General features: G+C 37.1%; 1 protein-coding gene across 3 annotated transcripts in view; it reads left to right on the forward strand.

The window, feature by feature from the left end:
- LOC104853110 (contactin-associated protein-like 3) overlaps positions 1 to 25,436 on the forward strand; it is a 239,552-nt gene that overhangs the window by 209,724 nt on the left and 4,392 nt on the right. For all 3 annotated transcript variants that reach the window (XM_019205537.2, XM_010610958.2, XM_010610959.2), the window contains exons 15-20: positions 5,887 to 6,057; positions 6,859 to 7,077; positions 9,395 to 9,634; positions 21,301 to 21,528; positions 22,034 to 22,167; positions 23,000 to 23,087. In XM_019205537.2, coding sequence (XP_019061082.1) covers positions 5,887 to 6,057; positions 6,859 to 7,077; positions 9,395 to 9,634; positions 21,301 to 21,528; positions 22,034 to 22,167; positions 23,000 to 23,087 — 1,080 coding nt within the window. The remainder of the gene's footprint in view (positions 1 to 5,886; positions 6,058 to 6,858; positions 7,078 to 9,394; positions 9,635 to 21,300; positions 21,529 to 22,033; positions 22,168 to 22,999; positions 23,088 to 25,436) is intronic.

A 25,436-nucleotide genomic window follows, 5' to 3' on the forward strand; every position in this document is an offset into this window, starting at 1 on the left:
TCAGTATTTTGCTAGTGAAATACAGTTTGAGCAACTGTTAGGCAAAATGTTTAGGATTGGAAGAGTTTCAGGTTTTGGAAAATTTCAGATTTAGAATATTTGCATGTACATGATGAAATATCTTGGAGATAGGGTCCAAGTCTAAGCATGAAACTCATTCATGATTCCTACACACTTTATACATACGGACTACAGGTAATTTTTTATGAAATTTTTAGTGTGCCAATATTTTGACTGTGATCTGTCACATGGGGTCAGACATAGAATTTTTCACTTGTGGTGTCACACCAGTGCTCATGTTTCAGATTTTGCATTTTTGAATAGAAATAATCAATCTGTATTAATTTTTAAAGAATGAATTTGCTTAATTTTAACTTACTGGCTCATTTACTGCCTATTTATTGCTTCTCGGCCAGCACAGTCCTTAAGTGAAGTATTTCCCAAGTTGTGAGTGCTTGGAAATATTTATTTCTTGCCCTTATTTTTAGGACAATTTGAGTGGGATGAAATTATTGAGTTATACTTCCTTTCTCTAGGTCTTTGGACATACTATGTCACCATTCTAGGGTACTGAGCATTAAATTAATCTTTTTACTGCAGGATTTTTAATCACAGTTGGATTCTAAGCTCAGGTTTTCTTTCACTCACCCCGGGCTCGTTGGCCCTATGTATCCAGAATTCTTTCAAGTCTGAAGATACTTCCCCTACACTTTTAGCCCTTTTCTTCCTTGCACTACACTAAAATCCAAGTGGATTACAGATCTAAATATTAAAAAAGAGACACTAAATCTGCTGGAAGATAAGTTTAGGCAGAACTCTTGAAGACATTGGCATAGGAAAAGACTTTATGAACAAATCCTCAGTAGCACAGGAACTAGCCCAAAGAATCAACAACTGGGATCTCATCTTATTAAAAATCTTCTGCACTGCAAAAGAAACCACCCACAGAGCTAAGAGACAACCTACAACGTGGGAAAAAAATTTTACCAGCTGCTCCTCAGACAAAGGACTATTATCTAGAATATATAAAGAACTCAAAAAAATCAGGGCCCCCAAATATAAAGATCCGATTCAAAAATGGGCATCTGAAATGAACAGATACTTCTCAGACAAAGTTTTAATAATATTTCTTATGTACTGGTATCATATGTTGAAGTGGAGAAGTCTGAAACTAAATTTATTTTTAATTTACTTGTTCGCCTCATTGTGTCGAGGATGATGTTGAAAGAATTACCCCATTGTGGACCCTGAGCATCCCTGCCTGATCTCACAGAGTGTGGCCACCTGCACAATGCACCAAGCAGTTTCTGTAATTAATCTTGTAGGCAACTCAGTGTACCAGGGAGAATATGGCTTTACAGCCAGTGACTATGCAGTGTCAGTCGACAGGCTGCTGGTCTGCTGGCTGCTTACTGCTCTCCTTATCTGAGACGCAGATCGACTTTGTGTGTAGCGTCCACCTGGTTGTCACCGCACATTATGCACATCGCTCAGTGAGGTTTAGTGGCGAGGGAACCAATGTCCATGTCTGGATTTCCATGCCACTTGCTGTGTTGTGAGGCTGACAGTCCTTTGACTCCCTCCTGCATGTCACACATGTCACACCGGCATCCATGCACCAGTGACCAGGAACAGTGGATGAATCCCACGCTCTTCATGGTGCTTGACAGACTTATTATCCTTAAATTTCAAAAAATTTATCATTCAGAAAATGCCTCAGTTTTGATCGTTGGATGTTGAATTCTCTTAAAACAAAGTGTTTTTTTAAAAAAATCCAAGTATTTTGTTCTTCTTTTGTATGCATTGGGTGCAATTTGTGTTTCATTTGCTGACTTTTCTGCATCCAGGACTTCATGTTATCTTGTCTTCCTTTGCTCTCCATATGTTTTGTTTTCTCCAATTGCTTTCATCTTTGTCCTTTTCTTCTGCGTTCAGTGTGATGATCTGTTATTCGTCGGTGTCAGTATTCTGACATCAGCTGTGTTAATTCCATTTCTAGATATTTCTGATTTATTACTTCTGTGACTATCTTTTCTGTTTTTCCTCAAAAATCCATTTTAGTCATCTTTCAGTTCTAGTTTTACTAAGTTATTTTTGTTTGTTTGTTTGTTTCTTTGTTTCGGTACCAGGGATCAAACTCAGGACTTTGCACTTGCCAGGCAGGCACTGTACCACTGAGCTAAATCCCTGGCCCTCTTTGTTATTTTTATACTGTGAAATTCACAGGAACTTCCCTTCTTTTGAGTTGTGATCTTTCAAGCCAGCTTTTTGACATTTGCACACTATGGTCCATTTTAATTTTTCTTCTTCCTGTCATTTACTCTGCCTCCTGCACCTGCCTCCCTTTTCCCTCTTTTTGTGTCCCTCCCTTCTTCTGACCCTTCCTTGTTTCACTGTATGCTTGCATATTGCATTTTTAATCTTATGAATACCTACAGTGGGCAGATATGTTCAGATATTTAATTAATTTGACACATTTTTGTCCCTTTCCAGCTGCTCTTACAGGTTCTGTCCTATCAATTTTCCCCTTAATTTAAGAGTTCAAGTTGGTGCTGGAGGGGTCTATTGCACTGTCTGATGTATCAACTGATATCTGTACTATATCAGTTTTGAAAATTATTTCAGTGTCCTATGCTATGTATGAGACTACTACACACATGGTGTATACTATACTTAGCCCAGGACATCCAGAGGCTTGAGGTTCTTCTCACAACCCAGCATTAACTCTTCCAAGTTTAGAGCTTCTTTACTCGCCTGTTGAGATTTTGACCTCAAGCCCTGGTATGCAGGAGCTCTGCACGCCTCAATGTTTTTCTAGATTATTTCCTCTCTGACTCACATCAACACTCCACTCCTCTCCAGATGTGGGTGCATTTGTGAGATTCTTCAAGATGCTTCCTTCATCTTCAGTTCCTCAACACAACTTCTGAGAGTGAAGCAAAGAGCAAGTATGATATTCAGAATACTCCTTCCTGCAGAAATTCCTCCACAGCACCTTCCTCCATTCTCTTCCCTTTCCTTCTTTGCATCTCTACTTTCTATAAAACAGTATTGACTTGTTCCTTTCTATTCTCCTGAGATGGGACTGGTGGGGATACAGTGCTGGGCCCCTGCAGTACTTGGGGCCTGCAGGTATGGAATGCAGGAAATGGCCACTGGGTTAGAAGATTGGTTACACTCTGGGGGAGTAAGCGGATGGGTGACTACACCGAAGATGATAAGAGCCAGATTTATCACTGAGAACAGAATTGTACATGTGGGAAGAAGGAAGACCAAGCTGAATCCTGTGGTGTTAGATTGGAAATGGAGATTTTGGCATAAGCACATGAATTTTAATATATGTTATGTTAGATGATATAAGTAAATATGGAGGAATATGTATATGATACAGTATACACGCACTTCCTTTCTCTGACCACTGAGAAGACCTAGAAGCAATGACACCTTAGCAGCGAAGAGGTACAAGCATGCAGATCTTGGCTTCTTAATGCCATTTCAATCATATTCCTAACACTAATACAAACTGCCTCCTTGAAAAAAATGGCTGAGCTCTGAGGTGAGACAGAGAAAATATAAGATGAGCCTGGATCATCTTACTGTGAGAGAAAAGTGAAAAACAAAACAAAAAAAGAAGGCTGAAAAAGAGCAGCGTCTTGGGCCAGGGATTAGCTCAGTGGCACCTTATCTGCCTCACAAGTGCAAGGTCCTGAGTTCTATCCCCAGTACAAGAAAAAAAAAAAAGCAGGGTCTTGTCGAAAGAATTTGAGAAGGTCCCCAGTGACCACACTGGGACAGATTATAAACAACTGAATATAAAAAGAATCCAAGAGTGATATTAATATAAATTTAAAAATAGATACACAAAAGAATTGAAAGTCAAGGGAAAATCTCTTCCTAACAGAGGAATCCAATCAGTTAAGGTAGAGGAATAAGGGATCTTAAAAACCACTGGCAATCATCAAAATAATAACATCAGTAAATACTAATAATATAATACATAATAATAATATAAAATAATATAGCATCAGTAAAGCAAGTGGATTGGGTTATGTTAAGGCCTTTGGGCATCAAAATATTAATAAAGAAAAAAGAAAAAATAACTTTCTATGGGAGAAATGACAGATACCTCTTTACAAGGCAAAGCTAACATGGCAGAGTATGGTGTGGTGGCACATGCCTAGGATCCCAACATGTGGGAGGCTGAGGCAGGAGGATTGCAAGTTTATGCTTAACCTGGGCAATAAGAATTTACCAAAACACTGTCTCAAAATTTAAATGAAAAATAAAAAAGGAAAAGTGCAGGGGATATAGTTCAGTGTGAAGACCCTAGGTTCAATCCCTAGTAGTACATAGTAGGAAAAAAACCCATGACAGGTAAACAGACAAGACTAATCAACTGATCCTGATGTAATGCACTAAGGGAGAAACAGCCCCACTTCTGTGGTATTTTTGAAAAAAAATTATAACGTAAAAGTAATGACAAATGTCAGTCAAAGAAAAGCTGAGGAACATTGTATAAATCAACTGAAAATATTACCAGAAAAAGCAAAATAAAGATAAAAGAAAAAGTCATAGTCTTGAGAGATATGAAAGTTCTAGAATGAAGGACACTAGATAGACCTGAAATATAAATGTAACATGAGTTCCTACATTAGGTTCTAGAGCAAAGGTAAAAAAAGGGGGGGGTTCTGATGTGCTGTGAAGGGCATTTTAGAACAGTGTTCTTGTGTTTGTCTCATAGTAATTAAGCAGGAAAAAGTCAAGAGTCTATGATCTGACTCTCAGAGTCACATATCCACCTGCTGTGTCCAAATCTCCACTCAGATACCTAATAGGTATTTCAAATTTAATATATCCAAAACTGTCTAATTTACATCTTCAAATGATTCCCACCGGTGTTGGACCCAAACCTTTGGTGTCAACTCAGACTCCATCCTTCCTCTGGCGTTCACACATCCCTTCATCACTACGTTCTGTTGGCTCTGCTTTGAGAAGGACTCTGATGCAGCCCGTCTCACCACCTCCATTGCCATCACCCCAGATCAAGCCACAATTAGTCATCCCTCTCCCCCAGTGAAGGCTGGACACACACTGGCCTTGTTTCCCGTCTGTTCTGGAACAGACTTCTTTTTCTTTTTCTTCTTTCATTTTATTAGTACACGTTGGCGGTTCATACAGTTTACAGTCATCCTGTGGCGTGGTTACACGCACATGCCACAGCTTGCTTCTTTTTAAATCTCCTTCCCTATTCTCCCCTCCCTCCTGCTCTAGTTCCCCTATCCCATTTTTCATTTTGTAGGTATTTTTAATCTTAGCTCATGTTATGACATACGTTTGCATTCAGGAGGTTATTAGGTTCCTGTACATGGCGTAGCTTTATTTTCCTTATTTTCCCTTCCTCTCCTCCTTTACCTCTGGTGCTTTTTCCCTTGGACCTCTTCCCTATTGCAAGAGATCCATCTCTTTATCCCCTTCTGTTTTCCTTATTACTCTCTTTGTACCTTGCCTCATTCAGACTAGAGATTCCCTATAGTATTTAAGCTTGTCTGGCTTATTTCAGTCAACATTATATTTTCCAAGTGTATCCATTTTCCTGCAAATGTCTCATATCTGTCATTTATTATAGCAGAGTAGTATTCCATTATATACAGATACCACATTCTTTATCCAGTCATCTGTTGATGGCTACACAGGCTGCTTTCAAGCTTTAGCTATTATGAGTTGCTTACCACAGACATCTAATCCTCAAAATAATAATCGTTTGGTGTTGAAGTCACGACTGCGTGGCATGCATGTTCAGAACACCAAGTGAAGACTTATATAGTTATGAGTGTGTTACTGTAAAAATGATTCATGATTTTCTTCTTTCCCTTTTTTAAAAAACAGAGTCATTTTGGAATTCAGCTTCCTTCCACACTGAGACTTCATACCTGCATTTCCCTACTTTCCATGGAGAGCTCACTGCAGATGTGAGTTTCTTTTTCAAAACCACAGTCTCCTCTGGTGTGTTTATGGAGAACCTGGGGATCACAGACTTTATCAGGATAGAGCTGCATGGTAAGGTTCTCGCTTGGGACAAGTCACAGGCTGCTCACTACTTAGCAATGAAAACTTTAACTGAACAAAACTATAAAACATAAACATTCTTATAATTACATTTTTCTTATTCAGCACTAAAATTCCATGACTTTAGTCATTTATTTTTAATAAAGTCACACTATGGGGCATACAGCCCACAGTAATCCATAAAAATGCTATTTCTTCTCTTATCTATAACTGAGTACAGTCAGGACTGTAAGCCAGACTCATCGATTGTTTACTAATTATGAAATTTTTGACCAGTCAGCTTTTGTTCATGTACCCAAAGCTTATTTTATTACTGTAAATATTTAGTACTTTGAGAATTAGGTGAGGCTTTGAACCATTATAAGTAAAGTAGCTACATATAAAACAAATATATTTGTTCTGTTCTAGTTATGGGTACATAATTTATCACTATCAAAATTTAATTTAGTGTGTTCAGAATTAGATGGGGCTTTGAACCATTTTTAAGTAAAAAAAATATATAATTCTGTTGGCCCTATTCTTTTTTGGATACATAGATTTACTATTTAGGGCTGAGGAAGATTGAGGTAGCAGGATTGAGTAATAAAGTACGGAGATAAATATGTGAAAATCAGGTTTTTTTCCCCCTCCAAAAAACAAAGTTATTTTTACTTCCCCTGCCTGCCTGAGTTACTCTTTTCTCCACCAGTGTCACTGTCTCCTTCGCAATGAGCACGCCTCGGTGTTTTACTGTGTCTACTCGAGACTAAACTTTGTCCTCTGCTTAGCAATGTTTATCTGTAATACTCCCAGCTCCCTCGGAAGTGACCTTTTCCTTTGATGTGGGGAACGGACCTCGTGAAGTGTCTGTGCAGTCACCCACTCCCTTCAGTGACGGTCGGTGGCACCACGTGAGGGCGGAGAGGAACTTGAAAGGCGCTTCTCTCCGGGTGGATCAGCTTCCTCCGCAGAGGCGCCCGGCCCCTGCTAATGGGCGCGTCCGCCTGCAGCTAAACAGCCAGCTGTTCATTGGTGAGTGCCGGAGGTTTGCGGTGGCCCGGCCTTAGTGTGACTGCAAAGATGGAGCCTGGGAAACTGGAAACCCTAACTACTTTCAGTAACACTTGCAAACAGCGACTCCCACTGGCACTACTTACTTATAACCTAGTAGGTGGCAGAAGCTTCTCAGTTTGGTTCCAGAAGGTCTTATTTAGTAGATGTTATCGTCCCATTTACAGATGAGGTAACTGAGCTTCAGAGAGGTGGAGTATCCACCACTAGACCGAGATGTCCTCTGCCAGGCGCGAACGGGTCATGTAAGAGATAATGGGTATTTGTCACTACTGTGTGCCACGGACACTGTCAGTGTAGTCTTTAGAAACTTTTCTCCATTTCTAGTTTCACTTCTTAGTGGAGTTAGAGAATTTGTCTTCTAATCGAGACAGAAGTTATCTGGGGTCTGCTCAAACTAGACCACAGTAGACCTGGCTGGAGGCATCGGCAGAGTCTGTCTGTCCCCGAGGACACTTTCAGGATCCCATTCCCGGTCACCTCAGTCAGGTCCTCCTTTCTCCTGCTCTCATCACGAGCTTCTTGGTGACAGTTAGGTCTTTCACCTTTACTCTTATGGTCCATTTTTTAAAGTGTACAGCCCTGGGTATTAGAAGTCCTTCCTTTATTTTGCTTCTGTATTGTTCTGTCATTGTTGCTTGTTTTTTCCAAAGGGAAAGATATCTTTCGCTTGTTTACTTTTCAAGCCATTCCATTCTAACTTAGGAACAAAACCGATTAAGCTACTGGCTTTCACTTGTTTATACATTTTAAAGCAGATAGATGTACAATACAATTAAACACTGGACTAAATCACAAATATTACACAGCCTACTTTATAGAAGGGCATATGTACAACTTCCAGGTACTAAATAGGTGTGTGTGTGTGTGTGTTTGTGTGTGTGTGTGTGTGTGTGTGTGTGTGCGCACGCGCACACACACTTATGCACAGGCTGCCGTATGTAACATGACTCCATAAAACATACCTCCAAGCATGGTTAGCTCTCATGTTACAGTAAGATGAAGCTTCCTTAGAGAACCTGAAACCACAAAATCATGTAACAGGACGAACACACAGATGATTGTGTTAGTCAATTCTCCACTGCTGTAAAAATACCTTCGTAAATTAACTTATAGGAGAAAAGGTTTCTTTTGGCTCAGAGTTTTGGAGATTTCAGTCTACTGCTAGGCAGGCCTGTTGCTTTCAGGCCTCTTCAGGAGAAAAGAGCAGCACCCCATGGTGGGAGCCAAAGGCTGTAAACATGCTCAAGAAGTAAAAGAGGAAGGTTGAGTCCCTGATCCCCCAGTGAGCCTCATTCCTTGAAGTTTCCATCATCTCCCAGTAGTGCCCAGCTGGGGAGCAAGACTTTAATACCTGGGCCTTTGGGCAACATTCCTGATCCAGACTTTAGCATGAGTTGATTTGAGGAACATTCTTTTCTCACTTATATTCTTATTTAATGGAAAGCCTGCAGATAAAATTAGCATTAAAATTCCCCCCCCCCCGAAGAAGCATTCATATTAAGGTAAGGTTTATCAAACTGGTGGGTGAGGGGGTTATTTGTCTTTAGAAGTATCCACGAATCTGGTTATAAATTCAGACTTGGGGGCCCTGCTCTAGGTCACTGAATCAAAATTTCTAAGAGGAGCTCAAGTAGCTGCATTTTTCATAGTTTACTCCTATATGCTTGCCATAATAACAGCAATGGCCCTCATGATGGTGTTTACCTGACATAAGCGGTTAATCCTCTCTAATATGTTCTTAGAGTTTGACATAACAACCACACTGGCGTGTAGCATTCAGTTAATGTGTCCTCAGAGAGAGGTGGATATGTGGGGACACCTTGGAGAAGCTGAGATGGGTTCACCCCTGCCAGTTGCCCTTTCTTTGTTTCTGAGCCTCTTCTGCTTGGAGAATTCATTCAAGTACAAGATTTCACTGTATATATTTTCCAACATTGTGAGAAAGTTCTTACATAACCATTCTAACGTATATCATTGTTCATAATCATAAGTAAAACAATGCTGATGATTTATATTTTGTAACATCAAAGAACTATTTTAGAACGAGTATTTGCCAATCTCAGTATGTTTAAAAATTATTTGATGTTTTTGTTAGTGCCATTCAAGATTTCGTGATATCTGAAAGAAGTTTGCATTTTCAAAATTTTATATATTCACAATACTTTTGACAAGCATTTGTTTTTGCTGCTCTCCATAAGGCCTGAGCTTGACTGGACATAAAATCCTGAATAAAATACCAAGGAACCCACTTCTATTTTCAGTGTTTCCATTGTAGGGGGGACAGCCAGCAGGCAGAGAGGCTTTGTGGGATGCATTAGAGCTCTGCAGTTGAACGGGATATTCCTGGACCTGGAAGAAAGAGCCACTGTCACTCCGGGAGTAGAGCCTGGGTGTGCGGGTCACTGTAGCAGCTATGGACACCTCTGTCACAATGGAGGGAGATGTAGAGACAAACGCAGAGGGATCGCTTGTGACTGTGCCTTTTCTGCATATGATGGACCATTCTGCTCACAAGGTAGGTGTGACCATGAGATGGATTAGAGAGAAAGCATGGCAAGCTTAGAAAATGAGGTGAACACTTCTGGCATTTGATATTACAAAGTCAAGCTAGAATTATGCAGTCATTTGAAATGGAATCATTTCTGTCATAATTTCATGTATTGAAGTTAGAGGATATGACATATTTGAAATCCTGGGGCTGTTCAATAGAATTCCAGTCCTCTCTGGATTTCTTACTCGGGAGATCTCTGTCTTCCTCCCCATTGTCCACTCAGTGCTAATGTTCTCACCATAACTTGGTTAGTCTGTCCTTGGACTACTCCGTCTTTAAAATAATTAAAATGTCATTGTTATTTACGGCAAAGGTTGGAGGTGCTAGAATGAATGAATACTTTTTTAAATTGCCTTTTCGGGTAAAATAAATATATTAGCTAAAAGAAAAAAATGTGTATTTACTTAAATGTGACATGTTATTAATAGGACCACTCAAATACTTTGCTGTGAGATATTTGTCCATTTGTTCTTAGAGGCATATAGTAAGGTATCACACAGCTTTTGCTCTGGTACAAGTTATATTTTGAAAGAAAAGAAGGGACTGATTTGAGTACTGAGTACATTATACTGGCTTCCTGAATAAACTTACAGTGGTAACTCTTTTATAGGACTTCTTAGAATAGTGTCATTAAAATGAAATTTACAAGCTTTAAAAATGTGTTGGGGATGTCATGTACATTATGTTTATCAATATAACAGGTTAAATTACTACAAAAAGTATGTGACTTTCAGAGGAATTTTGAGAATTACTTATCTAGACATCATTAAAATTTCCAAAACAGCACCTTTGAAAGATCTCTTCAGCCTCTTGAATGATTTATATCTAAGTTTAAGAACTATGATAGCAAATCATATAGTTCTAGTAATACAAGATATTCCTCAAATCTGATGGTTACCTTGAGGGTTACCTTCTTCATAAGCACAGAAATAACTGTGAGTCTTTTATTTATTTATTTATTTATTTTTTCCCAGCTTTAATTGAGTTTATTGGTACATTTTAGGTATACAGTACAGTTACATTCATTATTGGGATCTTGTACCTCTACATGACAAGTCTTGGTTCTCATTTTTCCCCCTTGTCCCTGCCCTCCCTTCACCCCCTCCTCCCCTCCCCATCTACAACCACTTTATTTCCATCTTTTCATTATCTCACATTTTTTTCTTTTCCCTTTTTACCCTTCCCCTACCCGTCCCACCTTCCCTACACCTTTAGCTCCTTTCTTCCCATTTCTCAATGTTAGTAATCTTATTAGGATCTTCTGTATTATTGCAGATTGTTCACACCAGAGAAAACTGTGAGTCTTTTAAATAAGTCCCAGTCCTCATTGGCCAAGTATAATTTGGATGTTACTTTATAATCCTAAAATTATATCAGATGTTGTGTTGTAGGTGGATAAGAAATGGCCCTCTAGTGGCTAAATGATAAATTGTAGTTAGATTTATCAATCTACCAAGAATAATTTGGATTTGTAGTGATGCTTCATATTTTATGAAAATAGAATGGAGTCATATTCTAAGGCAATTATCACCTCCCAGTATTGTCCTTTTATTTATAAGGTTGTGTGTACATGCCTTTCATATATACTGAACATATTTTTGGAATTACTCTGATGTAAAATTAAAATGCTAGCTTTTCATAAAATGTTTTCAGAGAAGCTAAAAAACTGTTGACCTTTTCAGAACAATATAGACATCACCTTTGAAATGATTTTATTTTTTGCTTGACAATAAATTTGAGAAAGATATATCATTCTGTCATCAACAGGTGCCATCCAAGAAAGTTCGACCCAGCAAAATTCTTTCAAAAATAATGAAATAATGATATTTCCAAATTTGGAGAGGGGGTAGAGAGATAGAATAAAAGAGAATTCACTAGTAGCAGGCCCACATTAGAGGAAATAAGAAGGTGTGTTCTTCCAGCTGAAGCCAATAACCAGACAATAATTCAAATCTATACAACACACACACACACACACCCAGACACCCCATAGCAGTGATAAATGTTTGCAGGTAAGTACAAAAAAGAGCATACTGATACTTATCCTTTCTGTGTTTGATTTAAAGAGGAATTATATAAAACTATAGTGAAAATACATAAATTTGTTATATATTCACACACATATGCACACATACATTTTCATCATTAGCGCTACACAAATATATTTTAAAATGGCAGCACAGAGGAGACAGTAGATAAAAGGTATAATAGAGTCAGGAAGTGACACTGGATGGTACTGTGAATTCCAGGAACAAATAGAACCAGAAATGGAAAATTAAAAAGTTAATATAAGCATAGAGTTGCTTTTTTGTTCAGCTTCTTTAAAAGACACCCAATTGTATAAAATAATATTAGAGCAATGTGTTGATAGCTTTAGTATGTTAACAATAGCTCAAAAGGAGATAGAGATAGAAGAAATAGAACTATATGTAAACAGTGTTTCCGTATCTCACTTGAACTTAGATAATGTAAAGATGAAGCAGATTTTTATGACACATATATTGTAAGCCCTACAGAAATCATTAAAGAAAATAAAACCAAAATTGTGATGAAGTACGGTAAAAAGATCATACACCAAAAGCTAGTAGGAAATATTCCAGGATTTCAAGATTTAGCCAGCATTAGAAAAGGGCTAAAGGTGTAGGGAAAGCGGGAAGGTTAGGGGAAAGGTAATAAGGGAAAAGAAAAAATAGGAGAAAATGAAAAGATGGAAATAAAGTGTTTGTAAAGGGGGAGGGGAAGAGGGGGTGAAGGGAGGGCAGGGACAAGGGGAGAAAATGAGAACCAAGACCTGTCATGTAAAGGTACAAGATCCCAATGATGAATGTAACTGTACTGTATACCTAAAATGTACCAATAAACTCAATAAGGGAAAAAAGATTTACTCATTAAATGAAAATAAATTGATATTCCACAAGATATATAGAATGAAAAAAAAAAGCACGTGATCATTTCAATGTTGCAAAAGTAATACTTAGTACACCCCAACATCCTTTCATGATAAAACATTCAAAAGACTAGGAGTAGAAAGGAACTTCCTCTATATGATAAAGCCCTTCTATGAAAAACATACAGCCAGCATCACACTCAATGTGTGGCGAGTGAGTGCTTCTTGCTTGGGATCCGGTACATGACAGATATGCTCAGTCTTTCTACTTCTGCTTATCACAGCACTGCCTGTTTCAGCCAGAACAATTCAAGAAGAAAGGAAGGGAGGGAGGAAGGAGAAAGAAGGAAAGAAAGAGAGAGAAAGGAAGGAAGGAACTTTGTATATCAATGACCACGATCACTAGAGAATAAAAGAAAACATTTGTAAATCATATATGTGATAAAGATTTAATATGTAGGATATGCAAATAACTTCCATAACTCAAACATGAAAAAAGAAACTCAATTTAAAAATGAAGGAAAAGTGGGGATGTGGCTTGTAGTATAAAGTTTGCTTTGCATGCACTGAAGCCTAGGGTTTGAGCCCAAGAGCAGAAAAAATAAACAGGAAAGGGTATGCATAGACTCTTACCAATGAAGATGTACAAGTAGGTGTAATCATAAGATACTCAACATTTTCAGCTGGAGAATACAAATCAAAACATAATGAATCACCACGTCAAACCTACTAAACTTACAGTAGTGCGGAAAAGCAATAGTTTTTGGTGAGGATGTAAGGAAACCGCAAGTCTCCTGTGTTGCTGGTGGGAATATAAATGTTTCCGTTTCTGAAGAAGAGTAACACAAAATTTTCTGGTCCAGCCATTCCACTCCTCAACATGTGCCCAAAAGAGCCAAGAAAAGGAACTCAGATTCTCATACACAAATGTTCATTGCAGCATTATTCACAGTAGCCAAAAGGTGAAAGACACCAAATATCTATCAGCAGATGAATTGGAAGGTATTGTACACATACGATGGCTTCTGTTCCGCCATTGAAAAGATTAAAGTTCTTGTACATGATACGGCATGGGTCAACCTAGAACACGTTATGTTGAGTGAAATAAAGCAGACATGAGAAGGCAAATGTTATATGACTCTACTTACACTTACTATTGAGAACAGGCAAATGTAGACAGAAAATAGAATAGAGGTTACCAGTGGCTGAGAAGAGGGAATGGGGAGCTATTGCTTAGCGAGTATAGAACATTTTTTTGAATGATGAAATTTTCTTTGCAAATAGTGGCAGTGGTTGTAAATTTAACTAATGCCATGAAATTTTGTTTTAAAATAATTAAAATACAAACTGTGTTACATATTTTCCCCACAAAAAATATACTGAGAAAAATCAATATGGGAATGAAAGTATTATACCACAAAATATTCACTAATGTAGAAGATAAAAGTAAAGTAGAAAAGCAGGAGGAAAACAGAAATGAAACTGAAAACACAAAATCAAAATGGTGGCACACCGTTGTAATCCCAGCTCTTGAGGAGGCTGGGCAGGAGGATCACTGTGAGTCTGAGGCCAGCCTGGGCTACACAGCGAGTTCAGCCTGACCTACACAGCAAGACCTTGTTTCAAAAAGAAACAAATAAACAAACACAAACACAAAATGCAACATGTGAATCCTTTGTCAGTAATAACACTAAATATGCATGAATTAAACGATCCAGATATTTTCAGAATGGATAACAACAAAAAATAACACTATATGCTAACGATGTGAGTTTAGATAGAAAGGTATAAGTAGGATGAAAATAAAAGAACAGGAAAAGATAATTCTATGGAAGTGGCATCCAAAGAAAAGCAGGAGAGATGTACTAATGTGAGAAAAAACTTTACCGCAAGAGATGCTACTGGAGATAGAACATTTTAGATGATGAGGAGATCATTCCATCAGAAAGGTATATTCGGTTATAGAGCTCCAAACTGTGAAGGAAGGTGTACCTGGCAGACTCGCAAGAGGAAAGAGACAAATCCAGAATAATAGTTGAAAGTTTTCCTATCCCACTTTTAATAAAGAGTACAATAATTAGGCAGAAGATAACTGAGGACATAGAACACCTGGGGGAGAAGCACCCCCAAATCTAACAATCTGTACTGACCCTTATCTGCGCTCTGCAGTAGCACTGTGCTCTTCTCCAGTGCTCACTGAGTGTCCCCCGGGAACACCGTGTGTCACCCGGAAAGCGAGCCTTGCTAAATTTAAAAGAATTGAAATTATGCAAAACATCTTTCCTGTACACAGTGGAATGAACGTGGAAAAAGAATCACTGTTCAAACCCCAAAGAACGAACTCAGAGGCAGGGAGCTCAGAGGAAGCAAGAGTCGATCCCAAATGGTCTCGCAAGAAGAGCGCCTGCACAATGAACGCCAGGCCCACCTGATTTGGAAAGCAGTGAGCTTTGTTCCTCCTTCACCAGGGGCTCCCTTCCCCCATCCCTCATTAGCCGAGGTCAGGGGGGCACAGTCTGTCCGGAAAAGGTGCCTATTATTCCCCGTTTCTGACTCCTTCCCCCCCCCACCCCACCCTTGTTCATTTTCTTTTTAGTTCTTTATGACCTTTTGGTTTATAGGACATTAATTCATGAAAACCTGTTTAGCAATTATCTCTTATCCAAATACCTTATCTTCATTTGAGTTTAGTGATTCTTTGGGTATGAGTCATTTTGTGGCCTCCATGTCCTATGTTGGACCTAATTGACCATGGCTGATCTCTTGGCCAGCCTATAAGTCTCTTAAAGCTGCTAAAGTGAAAATGAAATACGGACCATCTCTCTTCTTATTTCTTATACCAACGGGTCAAAGAAGAAATCATAGGAAAATTAGAAACTGCTTGAGATAAATGAAAAGAAACGAAAACCACACATACCAAAATATATGTGATACAGCCAAAGCAGTTTGTAGAGGAGAGGGTCATAGCTATGAATATCTATATTTTTAAGTCTGAAATCACTAATTCAACCATCCAACTTGAGACACTGGACAAAAAAAAGAGCAAACTAAGGCTTATTCAAGTAGAAGGAAGAAAATTCATATTAAATAGAAAATTGTAAAATAGACAACATAAAAGCAGCAGAAAAAGTAACAAAACTAAAATTAATTTCTTGAAAATGTTAATAAAATTGCCAAACAATAAAGATGACCAAAAAAAGGAAGAGAGAATTTAAATTACTAGAATAAAAACATTATTACTTCTACTGCCATTAAAGACATAACATAGATTGTTAGAGAATGCTATGAACTATATATATATATATCTAAAAATTAGATAACTAAGACAAAATAGTCAAATTCCTAGAAAGACACAAACTACCAAAATTGACTCAAAAGGACAGAGAAAAAGTGTAATTGGTTTATAACAATGAAAAGATGTATTATTTACTTTAAAACAATCAAAGTAAACCCCGGTTTCAGGTTCATTATACTCCAAGGCAAGTAACAATTATCTCAGAAATGCAGTCATTTTAATAGCCCCAAATCAGTTACTAGAACAATGAACTATAGAATGCACGATCATTACAACTTTTTAAAAATTAATTTTGTTGGTACATTTAGTGTATGCAATATAATGACATTCATTGTTGGAAATTTATACCTTTACATAATCAAACTTGGTTCTTATTTTTTCCCCATTCCCCTTTCCTTCCTTTAACCCCTCCCTCCCTGTTTACAAAGACTTTGTTTCCATTATTTTTTATTTTCTCATATTAATTCCATTCCCTTCTTTCCTTTTCCCTACCTTCCCATTTCCTCTTCCTCTTTGTCCCTGTTCTTCCTATTTCACATTATCTATTATAGCTTTCAGTCCTCATTTACAATTTCAGCTTCTCACACTAGAGAAGCTATTTGGTATTTACACGTGTGTCATATTTATATCACTTAAGAGTGTGACCTCAGGGGAAGTGGGAAGGGTAGGGAAAAGGAAATAAGGGAAAAGAAAAAAAATGAGAAAGTGAAAAAATGGGAGGGGGTGAAAGGAGGGCAGGGGTATGGGGAAAAAATGAGAACCAAGACCTGTCATGTAAAGGTGCAAGATCCGAGTGATAAATGTAACTGTACTGTACCAATAAACTCAATGAGGAGAAAAAAAAGAGTATGGGGGGCCGGGGATTTGGCTCAGTGGTTCCATCAACCTACCTCGCAAGAGCAAAGGCCTGAATTTGATCCCCAGTACCAAAAAACAAACAAAACAACAACAACAACAAACAGAAAAGAAAAGAAAAAAAGAATATGGCCTCATTGTGCATCCATTCAGATATAAATATCTCTAATTTCTCATTTTTATGGCTGAGTAGTATTCCATTTTATTTTTTTAAAAACACATTTTCTTTGTCCAGTATCCCATTGATGGACGCTGGCGGTGTTTGCAAGTTTTAGCTATTACAAATTGTGCTGCTGTGAACATGGGTGCACATACATCACTGTGGTATGACTCTTTTAATTCTTTAGGGAAGATACCCAGCAGGGGAAGAGCAGGGTCAGATGGGACTTCCAATCCTAGTTCTTTGAGGTATCTCCATACCGATTTCCACAGTGGTTGCACCAATCCACACTTCCACCAGCAGTGGAGCAGGATTCCTCTTTCCCCACAGCCCTGCCAGCATTTGCTATTGGTTGATTTCATGGTAGCAGCCATTCTTTCTAGGGAAAGGTGGAGTCTCAGTGTTGTTTTCATTTGCACTTCTCCAACGACCAGTGATGTTGAACCTTTTTTCAGGTTTATTTCTTATTTCTACTTCTTTGTCTGAGAAACGTCTGTTCATTTCAGATGCCCATTTTTGGACTGGGTCTTTAAATTTGGGGTGTCTGATTTTTAAAAATTCTTTGTTTGTCTGAGGACCAGCTGGTGAAAATTTTTTACCACATTGTGAGTTGTCTCTTCACACTGTTTGTGGTTTCTCTTGCTGTGCAGAAGCTTTTTAATAAGAAGACATCCCACTTGTTGATTGTTTGTGCTAGCTCACTAGCAACTGAGTTTTTGTTCATAAAATCTTTTCCTACACCAATGTCTTCAAGTGTTCTACCGAACCTCTCTTTCAACTAGGTTAGTGTTTCTGTCTTAATATTTAGATCATTAATCCATTTTTATATTAGTGCATGGTGAGACATATAGGTCTAGTTGTAATCTTTGGCAAGTTGAAACCCAGCTTTTCCAGCACCATTTATTCAAGAGGCTATCTTTTCTCCATTGAGGATGTTTGTCTCCTTTGTCAAAGATGAGGTGGCTGAGTGTGTCTGGACTCATTTCTGCATCTTTTACTCTGTTCCACTGGTCCTCACGTCTATTGCTTTGCCAGTACCATGCTGTTTTTATCACAGTAGCTTTGTAGTATAGTTTCAAGTTGGGGGTTGTGATACCCCCTAACTTCTCTTTATTGCCTAAAATTGCTTTTGCTATTCTAGGTCTCTTCTTGTTCCAAATTAATTTTTGGATTGTTTTCTCAAGGTCTGTGAAGTATGCTGCTGGAATTTCAATTGGGATTGCATTGAATCTATATAGCAAGAAGGAAACCAAGAGGCTAGTGAGCCATGATTCAGTGACATTTACTCAGAGAGCCATTTCTAAAAAGAAACTACACTGTAACAGTAGTCTGTTATGACTACTGAAGTATGGCCATTTTCACTATGCTGATTCTTCCTACTCAGGAGCAAGGGATGTCTTTCCATTTTCTGATATCCTCATCAATCTCTTAGAGTGCTATACTTTTCAAAGTAGAGATTGGGCTTTGATTTCTTTTGTTAGGTGGCTTCCTAGGTATTTCAATTTTTTGGATGCTATTGTAAAAGGAATTGATTGTCCCATTTTTCACTCAGTGAGTCTGTTTTCTGTGTACAGAGAAGCTATTGATTTTTGTGTGTTGACCTTGTATCCAGCTACTTTGCTGAACTTGGTTATTAAGTCTAGAAGACATTTGGTGGAGTTTTTAGGTTCTTCTATATAGAGTATCATGTTATCTGTAAGTATTGACAATATGACTTCTTCTTTTCCTAACTTATTCCTTTCTTTCTCTTGCCTAATTGCTGTGGCTAATGTTTCCAAAACTATATTGAACAGGAGTGGTTATAGTACACATCCGTGTCTTGTTATTGATTTTAGCATGAAGGCTCTCAGTTTTTGACCATTTAGTATGATATTGGATGTTTGTTTTTCATAGATGGCTTTTATCAGATTGAGGTAGAGACCATCAATTCCAATTTTTGGTAGTGTTTTTTTTATCATGAATGTGTGTTGGATGTTTTTGAATGCTTTTCCTGAGTCTATTGAGATGATCAGATAGCTTTTAATCTTTGGCTCTATTAATATAGTGTATTATATTTATGGATTTCCATCCCTGCATCCCTGGAATGAATACCACTTGGTCATGGTATATGATCTTTTTGATGATCTTCTGCATTCTATTTGCCAGTATCTTATTAAGGCTTTTTGCATCTATGTTCATTAGTGAGAATGGCCTGTAGTTCTCTTTTTCAATTGGGTCTTTCTCTGCTTTGGGGAGCAAGCTGATACTTACTTCCAAGAATGAATTTGGGAGTATGGCTTCCCTTTCAATTTCATTGAAGAGTTTAAATGGTAGCGGTAGTAGTTTCTCTCTAAATGTCTTGTAGAATTCAGCACTGAAGCCATCAGGGCCTGAGCTTTTCTTATTTGGTAAGTTTTTAATTACACTTTCAATTTCATTCATTGATATTGGGTCATTTAAATTTTTATCTTTGTTCAACTTCTGTAATTCACATGAATCTAGGAATCTGTCCTTTTCTTCTGTATTTTCTATCTCATTGGTATATAGGTTCTTGAAGTAGGTATTGCTGATCCTCTGGATTTCTGCTGGGCCCATTGTAATTTCACCCTTTTCATTCCTAATTGCATGGATTTGAGCCTTTTCTTTCCTTTTTTTCATAAGGTTGGCTAAGGGTTTGTCAAATTTGTGTATTCTTTCAAAGAACCAACTCTTGGCCTTGTTGATTTTTTTTGTATCATTCTTCTAGTCTCCGTTGCATTGAATTCTGCTTTGATCTTTATAATTTCCTCCCTTCTATGAGCTTTGGGTTTGTCCTGGTCTTCTTTTTCCAGAAACTTGAGGTGTAGCATCAGGTTGTTTAATTGTGCTCTCTCTGTTTTCCTAATATGTATATTTAGTGCTGTGAATTTCCCATATAAAAATGCTTTCATAGTGTCCCATCAATTCTGATATGTTGTATTGTCATTGTCATTTAATTGTAGGAACTGTATGATTTCTTCTTTAATTTCCTCGGTGACCCATTGGTTATTCAGGAGTGTGTTGTTCAATTTCCATTTGTTTCTGAAATTCTTATGGTGTCGTTGCCTATTGATCTCCAATTTCATTTCACTATGGTCTGATAATAGACAGGGGGTCAATTCAAATCCTTTGCACTTACTTAACACTAGCAAGTATGTGATCTCTTTTGGAGAACAACCCATATGCAGCTGAAAAACGTGTATTCTGATTTTGTGGGGTGGAATGCTCTGTAAACATCTGTTAAGTTCATTTGTTCAAGAGTTTGAATTCTAATATTTCATTGTTTATTTTCGGTCTAGTTGATCTATTAGTGACAGTGGAGTATTGAGGCCCCCCATTACTATTGTGTTATTGCTTATATGATTTTTCATGTCTGTTGGTATTTGTTTTATATAGTTGGGCATATACTAGTGTTTGGTGCATATATATTTGTGATTGTCATCTCTTCATCTTTACTAGGATGTAGTGTCTTTCTTTGTCTCTCTTAATCAGTGTCAATTTGAAATCCACTTGATCTGCAAAGATGGCAGCTACTCCTGCTTATTTTTGGGATCCTGTCACGTGGAGTATTGTTTTCCACCTTTTAATTTTCAGTCTATGAATTTCTTTTTGAATTAAGTGTGTTTCCTGTATGCAGCATATTGTTGGATCTTGCTTCTTGACCCATTCTGCCAGTCTATTTCTTTCAATTAGTGAATTGAGACATTAACATTGATGATTATAACTGGTATGTGTGGACTTATCCTTGTCATGAATAAATGAATAAATCTTGCAAAATGAATGAACCTGGACAGTATGCTAAGTGAAAGGAACATGTCACTAAAGATCACATTATTGTATGATTCCATGATGTGAAATTCCATTTTAGGAATAACTATAAAGACAGAAAATAAATAAGAGATTGCTGTGCTATGATACTGGGGATAAACAGAGATTGTGGAAATTTTGGGTGGAGTTTGGGTGTGGGGAAGCATGAGGAAAATGCTGTAAAATTGATTGTAGTAATTGCTGTATAAATCTGTGAATATACTAAATCATAGAGTTTTACACTTTACTCAGGCCTATTTTATGGTATATGGATTATGTATATCTTACTAAAGGGTTTAAAAATTAATTCCCTGGAAACACTTACTGAGGTTGCCTTTAAATTATACATTTATGCCGGATAAAAAACGTGTAAATCTAAGATGGAGGTAATTTGGAGAATTAAGTGAAATCTCCATTAAATATTATTCATTTCTGGATTGTATTCCAGAATTTGTTACTCTGTTCTTGAAACTTTTTTAAAATTTGAATTTAAAAAATTAAAAAAAAAATCAAAACAAAAATATTTCACTTATCTACCAAGATCTAAAGGACTGGATTCATTATTTAAATATACTTAAAAATAAACTCTTGTACTTATGTTTTGTTAACAAAAATATGTTCAATTCCAGAGATCTCTGCCTATTTTGAAACTGGCTCTTCAATGACCTATAATTTTCAAGAATATTACATCTTAAGCAAGAACACCAGCTCCCTGACAGCTTCTTCATTACAAAAGGACATAACATTTTCCAGCGAAACCATCACACTGAGCTTCCAGACCACAGAAACTCCAAGCTCACTGCTCTATGTGAGCTCCTACTATGAAGAATACCTTTCAGTTATCCTGGCCACCAATGGTGAATATATCTTCTGTGTGAAGGGGGAACAAAAAGACACTCTGAATTAGAAAAATGGCAGGGATCTAGAACTATGGTCATGATTTAGATATGAGTTCCGAGTTTTCATATGTATGACTTGAATCTTTTTATTTGATAAGTATTTGGGAGACAACTTATTATCAGTGCATTGGGTCTTGACTTTTAAAATCAGTAAAATTGGACTCAAAATTTGGCACTAGAATAGCAATTAAGTTACCACAATTTCAGGAGAGACAGTGGTTGGAATGACAGCATCGAAATCAGTGCTAAACAGATTCAAAAGTGTATTAAGTAAGTTATGGTAAAAGTGATCTAGAATCTGCATTGAGCACTTTTTAAAAGGCCATTTTAATTTTTATATATGTATGCATTTATAATATATAATAATTTCATTCATCTTAGGAAATTGGTACATTTATGTATTACATCTTAATCATTTTTATTTCCCCTTTTAATTTAAAATGTTATTTATGTTCCTCTTTAGGAAGTTTGCAGATTAGGTACAAGCTAGACAGACATCAAGAACCAGATGCTTTTAACTTTGATTTTAAAAACATGGCTGATGGGCACCTTCATCAGCTGAAGATCAACAGGAAAGAAGCAATGGTCTCTGTGGAGGTAACACAGCAAACATATACACAACAAAAGAGTCAAAATAACTACTGTTATGAGGCTGAGAAAAAGTACACTAATGCAAAAATCTGTTAAGAGGAAAGCAACCCTTTCAGTGTTGTTCTCTAAGATCAAGGAGAGAAAGCCAAATAGAGCCAGGGAGTGTTTTGTTTGGTTAGCAATGATTCTATCCAAGTTATTATTACTTGTTGGTCTTTTAAAATATGAAGATGTCCTTTTTGTTTTACTTTATTCAGTAGGGAAATGGTGTGTAGTTCATCATGGTGACTACTGGTGGCATTTGTTAATTGGTATTTCAGTAGGAACCTATCCTTATGCAATTATAAAAGAACAGATACGACAACAGTTTAAACACAAAGTTAAAGTGTATAAGACACTCATTCTGAAAGGAATAAATAAGAAAATGAACTCAAGTCAGAAAAGAGTAAATAAATTATCTTTGGCATTTGGAGTAAATATATGCTAAATCTGTACATAGAATTATATTTTTGGTTTTATGTATCAAGTCTGACCCAGAGAAAAAGATTTAAGCTTATATAATGTGCTTCTATCCTTTGGTGGATTCTGCCAAGTACAGGTACAGTGTGGAGAAGAGTAAAGTAGTAAAAAGGAGTAGGTACTGGGGGGTGTCAAGGCTGGTGTTTGGAAGATCATTTCTCCCTTCTAAATGCTGTTTGAAGATGAGTTATTTAAAGCTTTGTTGTAGCACACATAACTAGTGATTTATTCTCACCATCTTTTCCTAGTCTTTCTTTGCTTTCTTATCATTAAAACTGTGCCTCTTTTTCATGTTCACTTCCCTTGTGACATTTTATAGGTTAACCAGAGTGCAAAGAGAGAAGTCACACTGTCGTCGGGGACAGAATTCAATGCTGTCAAATCCCTGGTGTTGGGAAAGTTTTTGGGTAAGTGGAAGAAAGAGCTTTCCCCCCAAAGCCGTCAGAGCATAAGTGTCATGTCACAAAGCCTGGAAGCATCATTATGCTGAAGGGAGCTCCTTGTCTTATTTTAATAATAAATTTACAGTGAGTGACAATCAAGGTACAAATTATACTCTTGTCTGAATGCACATATAATCATGAGTAAATGCTCCCTGAAAGACCCTCGACACTTGCCTTCCCACCTGGCAATCAAGTACAGTGAGTCATGGTATTTTTCTAACGCTTCTTGAAAAGTGAGATGTTATCAAAGTAGACACAAAGTTTCAGCGTCAACTCCAGAGACTTCTATCCAAAGATAAAACTACTTTTGAGCTGAAGACAGAAGGACTGTTCGTTTCCTTCAACAGATGAATATAGCTGCAGCTCTGTCCCAAGGCCTGCATGGCCTGATGTTTCTGTCCATGATGAATCTAAACAGGGGAGTTAGGGTATGTTCGCAAGTATCCGTTACACAGACAGAATTGCACATAACTGTCCATGACATCGACGGGGGAGCGTTTCGAAAAGCTCAGCTCAACTTTAAACTTAATGTCATAGGAACCAAAGGAAACAGTTGTTCTGTAAGGGAATCTACCCATCTTATGTCAAGAAAATGAATGTTATTATATAAACTATGAAGAGGATCAGAAATTAGAATAATAATATACATTATATAAATTTCTGTTTCCCTTTAAATAAATAAGTACATGGATTTGAAGATGTTAATGTTTTCATTCAAGGAAATGTATATTGAAAAGTGTGTAACTTAGGTTGTAAAATTTTATCTTCAAATTGAGCAATGAAGTATACAGTTTAAAGCATCTGACCTCAAAATAGTACAGATACTCGTTTTACCTGTGCCTGGAGGTAGAAATAATAATGAAAGATTAATTTTTAAAACATCACATTTTGGACAACTATATTTTAGGATAGCTTCTGCAATAAGCCTTTTTGCTATTTTCAGATCATTTAATTATTACACCAAATTATAATTTTGTAATTCAAATTTGTAATTTAAATTTCATATTCAAATTTGCATAAAGTATCTTTATTCCTTTAACTTATAGTAAAACAGGTCAATAAGTTGGCTAGTAGAGAAGCTACTAATTTTCCAAAAAAAGTAACCCAAAACTTCAGTGGTAAGTTATCAATATTGATTATCATAATCCCTATGAGTCATTGATTTATCCAGTCATTGGAAAATATTTGATGAACATTCATTAGGTATCTTCCTCAGCTGTTATGTGACTGATGGCTAGGTGTACCAGAGTTAGCAGTGTGATTTATTTGCTTTGGATTTTCCTTTTTAAAAAAAAAGTACATCCAGAGATTATTTTCTATGTAAATCATATTTTGAGGATGTGGGAAAGCTCTATTCTCACCATATCCAAACTACATGATTGTTCAATATTAATATTCAGCATTTGTAAGAGAAAACCTCCCCTAAAATTTTATAACTCATCTCTGAAATACAATTATTTAATGCAAAATCATCTTGTAGAAAATCAAACAAAAATATTCTGACTGTAAAATGGTAAGACAGAATTTATTCAGAAGTATCACAGTATGTATAGGAAGTATTAGAACAGGGATTTGCAAGAGATTTGGGTCAACTTAAAATACAAGAAGGAAAAGTGGATACTTATATCAAGGACACGGTGGGGAATGGTCAGGGCTGGAAAATTACTAAGAGGTTAGGGTTCTCATTACACTGACCTAACAGGATTCTAGCTGAAGACACATTATCTGGGGAATAGTGAGGTACAAATCAGGTGACTAGCGGGTGTGGTAGCGCACACCAGCATTCTGGGAGGCCCAAGCAGGAGGTTCTCAAGTTTGAGCTCTCAAAAAAATTTTTAAAGGGGTGGGAATGTCTCATTGTGAAGGCCCTAGGTACAGTACAGTACACAGATGCAGATACACACCCCCCCCACACACACACACTCAAAGAGGTGGCTATATAGTTAGAGGGGAGAATTCTCGCTAAATCAGACTTGACAAGATTCTTGCTAAGGGCACTGTACACCCCAATAGTTGGGGCTATGTGGAAAGAGGGCTCAGAGAATGCTAATTAAAGCTTGGTCAAGGGTACCAAAGTTTGTCTAAAGCTGTAACTAAAGTTGACCAATGGTATAAAAGTCCTTAGACAAACAACTAATTGTATAGAGTCTTGAAACAGAAGAAACATAACCAAAAATACATAAATGTACAGTGAAATGGTAATTCTGGTCAGGAACTAAATATACTTGAGTAAAACCAAAGGGTGGGGCAGGGAAGGATGGAAAGTTGAGAAAAAAAAAAAAAAAAAAAAAAAAAAACTATTAAAGCTTGAAG

This window comes from Fukomys damarensis, unplaced genomic scaffold (assembly GCF_012274545.1).
Source record: "Fukomys damarensis isolate Sample0158 unplaced genomic scaffold, DMR_v1.0_HiC HiC_scaffold_27, whole genome shotgun sequence".
Lineage (NCBI taxonomy): Eukaryota > Metazoa > Chordata > Mammalia > Rodentia > Bathyergidae > Fukomys > Fukomys damarensis.